We start from the raw sequence: 8,850 nt of genomic DNA, 5'->3' as shown, positions 1-8,850 counted from the left end.
ACCCGCCAGAAGCAGATAGTCACCTCGCCATCATCCGATGGAAAATTGGCGATCACTCAATGCTCGGCCACAACACCAATTCTGAACAGATTCAAGGAAGAAGGTGCCCGAACAATTCCCGTTCATTCACAGGACACCGCTGGCCACGGTCTTTGGGCCACAGCGAAGCACACTTCGCCAACCTGCACACGACTATCGTCAAATGAACTCCTCACATCAGCCAATGCATTTCAATCTATCATGATAAATGACATAAAACGACAACTCGAATGAGCCATCGCATGCTCAATCCAAGTATGCGTCTTCGAGCAACTGACGAGCAATGAGCTGCCCAAGCATCTCGGCGCGACGTTGAACGGGGGACTGCATCTGGCTCGGGTCCGAGGCAGGAGGCGGAGCCGAAGCAGAGGGCTTGTTGTGGCTGGAAATGAACGTGCCAGACAATCAGAAACACGCCCCGCTGTAAACGGGAACACGCACTGGAACCACCAGCGACGTTGGACGGGGGACTGCATCTGGCTCGGGTCCGAGGAAGGAGCCGAAGCAGGGGTCTCCTTGTCGTGGCTGGAAATGAACACGCCCGACAATCAGAAACACGCCCCGCTGTAAACGGGAACACGCACTGGAACCAGTGACGGGCGTACAGAGCGTTCTCAATCTCACGCTTTGGCTGGTCTATCCTGTGCACTGACATTCACCCCAATGCGACAAACTAAGTCTGACTGAATGTTACTCACCCTGCTAAGATTCTTTTATTCTCCTTGTCCGCATCAGCCGCCTTTCTGTGCGCCGTGGCGTCAGTGGGATGGGACGCGGCAACGGAAGTATCATAGATTGGCCACTTACTTCTTTTCCGTCTCCACTTGCCACTTATTTGCATGACCTACTATGGGTCCAACAACGCCCTCCGTCATGCAAACTAGTGTATGGCAAACTGTGTCCAAAGTAGAAGGACCCTTAGGCTGCGCCCTTGCCGCAAGATCACGGGCATAAAAGATGTCGTAGTTTCGGCCGTAGAGGTCTCTGCAAATCGTGTTAGCATTACTGAATGAGTTTGAAAACGGCGTTGGACATACATGACAGGGGCGGAAAGGGCAGGCACGGCGGCTGCGCCCAAGATGACGATCGTCGAAGCACGCATAATTGAAAGTGTAAGTGAGAGGTAATGCGAATAGAGAGTCGTGTGGTAGATGTCGTTAAGAGATATGCACGAATGGACGTAACAGAAGTCAGGCTATTGCACAGGTCATGGATTGTGAGCCCGTCTCCCACCACACAGAGACTCTGCTGACTACGCACCAACCAGTACCGACTTCAGGGCTCGAAGAGAAAATGAGGAGCTGGAGATCATGGCTGGAGCAAGCGGGATTTTATACCTTTCTGCAACTAAAACCTACATCAGCCGATGTAATAATGTCTTTGATTGCGGGGACTACCATCAATTTATGGAGCGCATGTTCATTTGAAACGAACTCTTGCTGCACGAGGACAAGTATTCAGTCTTCACTGCCTCTGCCTGTCGACCCGCGGTGGCGCGCATCTCGGCTTCACCTAATCGAAAGCTGCGGCCTTTAACGTGTCCCTTTCACTCGCTCGCTCGCCCGCCCATTGGGTCGTCTGCCAACTGCGCTAGCTTCTCGCTTGCGCGTTGCCCACTTTCCTGCCATATAATTCAGTGTATCCGTTAGTGTATTCAAGGAGCGACACGGAATGGGGGAGACAAGATTAATGATGCACCGCCTGGCAAGACCTTACTGCAAACCGCCCACTACAAGAGAATAGATAGTGCGGAGTCAGACGGTTAGCCGATCCGGGGTCTTAGAGGAGCGCAGGCGCGTGTTCGATCAGACCTGCAGGATGGTACAGAACGTGTGTGTACGGCTCATGATCAGCACCAGCAAACGTTTCACCAATATTCCAGTAACTTCGCCTCGTAGCGCCATGTGGGAGATGTAAAGCACGAGTGTTGAGGCGTAGGTAGGTACTTATCGAGAGCGCCAACGCGGCGCAAGCGGGAAACGCATGGTAACGCTCAGCCCCCCCTTTTTTTTTTTGGAATTCTAAGGGGGGGCTGCTGATCAAATTGGTCACATCTGCGCCTACGCGAGTAAGAACTTTGAAGACAACCTAGAGGCGTAGATTGTTGATGGCATCTTGGCCGCATCCTTCGGCCACGGATGACATGAAAAGTCACGCAAGAGCCTAATCCCTGTTGCAACGCACTGCATCAGCCTCGCACACGTAGACGTAGAGATGTACAGAAATATATAGTCAAGACATCCGTGATTAACTCGCGAGCACTATGAGATGCTGTTTGACTCCATTCTTGACTGAATGTGCGACATAACCTGCAGGTTCACAAAGTGGAATGGGCTTTATGTCACAAATCCCATTTGTGAACCCGTCAATTATTCGCCTCACATTGTAATTTGCCGGATCATGACCGTCCGGCGTGCTGACACTACCGATGGCCGGTGCCGCAGGAGCAGCCACACTTGTATCACGGGTGGAAATGCTGCTCGCCCTGGTGACTCATTCGTGACCTCATCCCCAGACGTGTCAACACGTCTGGAGACGAGACCCGATGCGCGCAGTGTGACAAAACGCACCACACTCCGCAAATATGTTGACGGCCGGGCACAACCGCGCTGAGAATCCCCTCCGGACTTGGAACACCTGGATCGCCGCGACATAACAATGATCTGCTTAAGTAGTAAGTATCAAAAGATCGCATTGATCTGAAACAGGAGGAATGTCCTTATCGGGATCAGAACGGACGCCATCAGGGATCCTCTTCTCTGACTTCTGGAGTGATCGACGTTCAGAAGACTAGGAAATCTTTGATGGTACCAAGCCGTGTGTGGCCTGGCGAGAATTGACTCCGTTGTGTAGACTTGCCTGCTTCGGCCGTAACATAGTGGAAGTCAGGAGGGGAAATCAGTGAGAATGTGACATTGACGCAAATTGCTCTATGCGACAATATACCTCCAACAGGCCCACTCTTGGGAAGGATGGAGCAGACAGATGAAAGCATATTTGGAGGTGTCAGCGTCCTCTTGTCACCGCTACGTTCTGGAAGATGACTCTATATCCCATGCGAGGGACTCCCAAGTTGGCGACGACACTCTTATTGTTGCATCGCTTCCAAGAGTGGGCTTCCCTGACCAGCACGACGCCAACGCAGGCGTCAGTGCAACATATTTTCCAGAGGAAAATGCAACCTGAAGAAACGAGAGGTACTTGTTGTGCGTCGATGGCCTCTTTCAGGTCGGAAAGCTCGACAGACAGCCATCCCCGACACATCATACAGGATGCACGTAACTGGGTCATCACATACATAAAACATTGGGTTGTTCTGAGATATGGCAGGAGAACAAAGCAGAAGGTGAAGATGAGGAGGACAAAAAGAGGAGATAGCCCAAGGTGACCTGAGTTTTGATCTTGAGAATTAAATGCAATAGGGCTGCTCAATTGCTTACTGACAACACGTGCTTGTGCGCTTCCGCACTGGGGCTTGAGACCAAAATCATACAGTAAGTACCTACGCCTAGCGCGAGGATCAAGTTCACATAAGAGAATGGTGAATCGATGTCTTATGAGCATCGAGCCGGAATGAAATATAAATAGTAGGTACGGTACTACGCTGCTCTACACTGTAAGACAATGGCCGTGGGTTTTCCAAACTTGAAGCAAAGTTTCAATCAGCTTTTCAGTGGGGTGCATGAGAACGTACAAGAAAACGTCCAGATCCAATTGCCTATAAGGGAACAGCAAGCTCGCGCTCACTGTGACGGTAAACCCATACCCTGTGGTGTCCGCGCGAGACTTGAACACGTACTAGAGCTGTCATGGAAGGCGCGACGATAGGGAAACGTTTGCTGCATGTACTTCACCTGGGCGCCCATGTAGATTGTGCCAACGGCAAAGATGAGTAGGTTGAAGGCAAGAGTGTTGATGGCGGGGGGTTTATGTGCAATTGAAATTTCCTGTGAGTGTAAGGAACATATCACGACGGGGGTTAGCTCATGCACGATGTTCGAGAGCAGCACATGTTACATGCCTCTCAAAGACTGAGCGGCTCATCTAGTACCGAGGACTGATTGAACGTGGTCTAGTTGTATTCCATCATGTCTGATGGAGCTGACCTGTATATTCTATCGATGCATCCTTTCAGTGGATGTGTTACTGGCCAAAAGAGAGGAAAGTAGTCTCGACTAAGGCGACGACCCGTAGGATAGCGCAATATGGCGATATGTAGTCACGAGTCAAGTACTCCTCACTTTTCAGGTGATGACAGAGCAAGGAATGACTATTTTCCTAGCGAGGAAAGGCCCGTTTTTCAAGGGAAGAAAGGCTTACTCAACTTGATTGGCACCTTTCTGATGCCTTTCTGACACCTTTTTGTCGCAAGAAAGCGGCGATTGCTTTGTTGTGCGAGCGAGAACACGTTGTGGAGATAAGGCTCCCCACAAGAGCGGAGTGGACCTGTCAGGATCAGAGGCAAGCTCCAAGGATAAATCATGTAGATTGCAAAAATGAGACAGATAGGAGGTACAGTAACGTAGCTGTTCGTTCTCTTGTTCACCTTGTTAGACGCTGCCACGCACAATAAATCCATGGCTGTACGTTCAGTGCAGGTAACTGAAAACAACGGAGATTAAAATAAGAGCTCAGGCCGACAGACGTGAGAACTTTTGAAAGATTTTATACAGTACACTTGGTCGTCGATATGAGAAAAAAATCGAGCGCATATAACAGCTGGTGCACGAGGCGAGTGAGAAAAACTGACTTGTCATCTGCATCATTGAATCGCGATTGTCGCCGACTCGCTTCTACTGACAGTAGTGATGAGCGCGGGTGGGAGGCTAGCGGAAGTCATAAGCTGATGCCATCGTATTCGCAAGGATCGATGATGCGAGGCGGCCGAATTGAGGGAAAGACCAAAGGCCGAACCGGTCCTTGCCTTTCTTGGTTCACATGCGCCAGTTGAACGTGCCCCGTGTTTATTCTTTGAACCCCATTGCTTCTGACCAATGCATTTCTGATTGAATCCTGAGACCGAGATCGCGTCATCTCCGTGCAACATGGATAGTAACGTAACGGCTTGCTGAGAGTACTATCGGCAACCGAGAAGCGAAATATCTTCTGGGGGCGCCACCGCGGCGACTGTTCCCACCCAAATGATTGATGGAGTGATTGATTTGATCGTGAGGATGAGGCAAAGATTATATCTGTATGCTGAAAACTCGAAATTACCTCTCCAGCAGCGTGTACACAGCAAGTACAATAAGCAGATCGGGTTTCAGTGTTGTGTGCACCTGAGGAGGTACAACGGTCACATAAGCGACCAACTGGCAACTGAGAGCGGCCGTCGCGCTTCGCCGCTTTGAATATTAGTGTGCCACTTTCAATTGACTTACTCACTCATTTAACTTCCACATACACACAACCCTCGTAGTACACAGTCTGCATCTCCCGTTTTCGTAACTACCAACAAGTTTCTTTGGCCCAGGTCAGTGTCGACCACCAGACGGTGTAATCGAATGTGACATGTGTGACATTACCGCTCATCTTCTGAACCAAGGTCTTTTGACAGCCTACCTCGATCCTCACATATTTACAACACCCGTAAAAATGTATGACTCTTTTGTCAAGATAGGAAACTTGCTGAAAATTCCGTTTGGTATTCTACAGAAGCCCTCAAGCGTGCGGGGAATCCAACAGGCTGGATCCAAGGGCGCCCTTTCACTTCTGAGTCCGACGCACAGCGCGCGCAAATTGGAATATGGTATGTATGTAGTAAAGATATCGACTGATGGGCTCATCTGAAGACATCTCTGGGGTTGCGCGGTGTGGTTCGCCGGTCGGACACAGGGCGTTAACGTCAGGGTCGGGGCATGGTGAGCATCAGTGCACAACTGCTTTGAGATCAAATGGTGGCCACGAGCGCAATTTTTACAGAATTCCTCATTTCTATGATTCTATGAAGGCGCCAGTGTTCCCTGCTGATGCTTTTCTTCAATGCAGTGTTAGAGTCTCATGATCAGTGTCTACTCTATCGGCCGAGCCAGTCGTCACCCGAAGCAACAAGCTCACTTTCTCAGCGTGATCTCCTATGATACGCCTGGCACTCGCTCGTAGATCCCCCCTTTTTGGTCCGATAGATTCAGGGTATTGCGCGCTTGGAGAGATCTAGATGGTATGGCCATTGTAAAATTCGAAAAGTCGATATCCACTTACCAGTTTTCGGACCCCATAACGCTCTACAGCCCCAGAACAAGAGCTCCATCTCTCGCGGCTAGTCCATCGACAGCGTACCCGCGCAGAATGCCCCCGTCGTCTGCAGCACAGTATTCACCCATCGCCCAAGGCAACCACTATGACTCCTCCGAGAAGCTTCTCACTCAGCCCGGAGACATAGATGTCGGCGACAACGGTGCTTGTGCATGCGGCTGTCATCGCTCCTCAGGTTTGCGCCGTTTCTGGCCCTGGATCCTCCACGTCTTTGTGTTCCTCCTCAACATCATTGTGTTCGCACTTGTCCTTCATACCCACACTCACCGCCCCGAACGCACCGACTGGGACGACCTCCTCAACGCTCACTGTGCGTCCCCTTGCGCGTGCACACACGGTCGCTAACCCGCCCTGCAGCTCCCGTCTACCCCGCCATCGAGTACAATGTCGTACGCTTCAACGGGACCCTCGGCTTCCATTCGCCTTACGTTGGATTCGGCCCTGCTATCGATGCTGCCTGGGCAAAAATCACAATGACCAATAAAATAGGCTGTGTGTGCCCGTCCTAACTGTGCCCGCGCTCTCTGACCTGCCCACAGTGATCCCGATCCGGGTCCCAGACGACTACCTGGCCCGCATCGAGCTTGACGATGCCCGTCGGCAATCCAAAGTCCGGTTCCTCCCTGAGGATGGCGGTGGCGCCATGGGCACCATCGACGTATTCCACAACCTGCACTGTGTCGTGCGTGTCCTGGTCTCGTCTCACTGTACGCTGCTAATCCCTGGTGCGCAGGACATGCTCCGCCAGTACTCCTATGCCGAGCATTACCCCGAGATCCAGCACGACATATCCACACGACCCCGCTTTGTCCATGACCATATAGGTGCGGCCCGCGTCCATATCCGTTCCCGTTTTTCCCTTGGCGCTGATCGCACACACAGATCACTGTCTCGAAATGCTGCGTCAGAACCTGATGTGCTACGCCGACACCGCGCTCATCACGTACGACTGGGTCGCTGGCGTCCCCAAACCCTTCCCCGACTTCAACACCGTGCACCAGTGCCGCGACTTTGCAAAGATCCAGGAGTGGCAGAGCGCAAACCGCGTGCGTGTCCCTCTTGAGCGCATCCAGGCCACGAGGATGGGCGGGGAAGGCGAGCTCTCCGCTGCAGACGTCGATCTGAATGGTGTGCTAACTTTGGGTGGGATGGACGGTTCTCTGCGCCACTCGACGGACTGAAACGTGACGAGCGCCGGTGTGCGATCATGTAACTAGTTAGTGGTGTTTGCCTGAGCTACGCTCTGCTACGGGTTAGGCCCTGTGAGGGTGAAAGAATAGGCAGGATGTCGACATGACGCTAGCAAAGATGCAATGAAACTTCACTGCGGAGATCTTGGTTGCTCGCACTTCTTTGCACCTGGGGGCTGGAGCGAGCGTGATTGATTACCGTGTGAAAAGAGGCTGAGGCGAGCGTTGGTGGACTCGTCTGGCGGTATGGCCAGGGAATAGGACAGGGAGTTCTATCCAAAAGGCCTGCGCCTGACTCAGACATTGACGCGGATGGTCCAGGCGCTGGGTACAATGAGGAAGCAGGACGGTGCAAAGTGGGTTGGCGCACGTAAAGTGTGCCGCATCAGATGCCCGAGTGCTGTCCGAGATGTCCAAGCCTGAGTGCGATACTACTGTGCGCCCCGATTGGCGTGAAGACACGGGCGCGAAGATAGGTGAATTATGTAATTCGCGCGAATCTGATTTGTCTCGATTTCTTTCCTGGCGTCACAGTTTTCTGCTTTTAGTCCATGTCGCTTTTCTTTGGAAGCGCTGAAGCGTTGGATCCAAAGTCTTGTCCTAATTCAAATGTGCAGCGTTTCCCATGTCCTTCTTGATGCAAGCGACATAGGCTCCGATTCTACAACCCAAACAACGGGAACCGTCTCTCGGTGCTGCTTTTTCCCAATTGCATCTGTGACCCAAAAACCGACCCGTTCAGTGCGTGGTTCCATCATCGGACGAATACCTGCGTCGAGCGCCGCGGCGAACTTGAATGCAATCCGAGGCTCGCGTGCCCTCGTGATGCTCATTGCACTCGAATCTGCTTCCACCCACTATCCGCTCCAGCATCTCTGCTCGTCTTCAACAATGGGCAATCTTCCGCTTCCCTTGACATATATAAACTTGCCTTGGTCCCTCCCAATCCTTCAGCATCCTCTCGGATTCTACTAGCTCATCCACCTCATCCACCATGCGCCTCTCTCTCGCTTTCGCTGCCCTCCTGCCTCTTGTCGTCCTCGCTATCCCTACCACACGTAAGTCACCCGCTCGTTCCGCATGGCGTCGCTGACCATCTACCTTTGCAGACATCCGCTCCTCCGCATACGAGAAGGACCTCTCCGCGGTTGGCAGCGCTGGTGAGCCAGCAATGCACATGCATTGCTCATCTCCTCTACCCTACCCTGTCCGCATCCCTCGCTAATGCGTCTTGCTCCCTAGACGGCACTTACACCGACGAGACCCCCATATATGGCCGCCGCGACGAGTACACTGACGAAACGCCCATTTACGGCCGCGATAGTTACACCGACGAGACTCCCATATATGGCCGCCGTGATGGGTA

General features: G+C 52.2%; 3 protein-coding genes across 3 annotated transcripts; 2 read left to right on the top strand and 1 right to left on the bottom strand.

Moving 5' to 3' along the window:
- Positions 1-285: 285 nt before the first annotated feature.
- Positions 286-1,141, bottom strand: FIBRA_06457 (uncharacterized protein; the record flags this gene model as incomplete). Its single annotated transcript, XM_012328179.1, has 6 exons — positions 286-421; positions 481-564; positions 624-680; positions 738-782; positions 847-1,023; positions 1,077-1,141. The coding sequence occupies 6 exons, from the start codon at positions 1,139-1,141 to the stop codon at positions 286-288; spliced, it is 564 nt and encodes a 187-aa protein (XP_012183569.1).
- A 5,060-nt stretch (positions 1,142-6,201) lies between these two features.
- On the top strand, positions 6,202-7,475 carry FIBRA_06456 (uncharacterized protein; the record flags this gene model as incomplete). Its single annotated transcript, XM_012328178.1, has 5 exons — positions 6,202-6,604; positions 6,652-6,786; positions 6,834-6,976; positions 7,028-7,118; positions 7,177-7,475. The coding sequence occupies 5 exons, from the start codon at positions 6,202-6,204 to the stop codon at positions 7,473-7,475; spliced, it is 1,071 nt and encodes a 356-aa protein (XP_012183568.1).
- Positions 7,476-8,478: 1,003 nt separating this feature from the next.
- FIBRA_06455 (uncharacterized protein) lies at positions 8,479-8,709 on the top strand (the record flags this gene model as incomplete). The annotated part of the gene is made up of 2 exons (XM_012328177.1): positions 8,479-8,542; positions 8,594-8,709. 2 exons carry the CDS (start codon positions 8,479-8,481, stop codon positions 8,707-8,709), a joined length of 180 nt encoding a protein of 59 aa, XP_012183567.1.
- Between the last annotated feature and the right edge of the window lie 141 nt (positions 8,710-8,850).

This window comes from Fibroporia radiculosa, assembly GCF_000313525.1.
Source record: "Fibroporia radiculosa TFFH 294 genomic supercontigs, scaffold7637, whole genome shotgun sequence".
NCBI lineage: Eukaryota > Fungi > Basidiomycota > Agaricomycetes > Polyporales > Fibroporiaceae > Fibroporia > Fibroporia radiculosa.
Note: the sequence above shows the minus strand (reverse complement) of the source record. Positions and strands in the feature narration are given on the sequence as shown.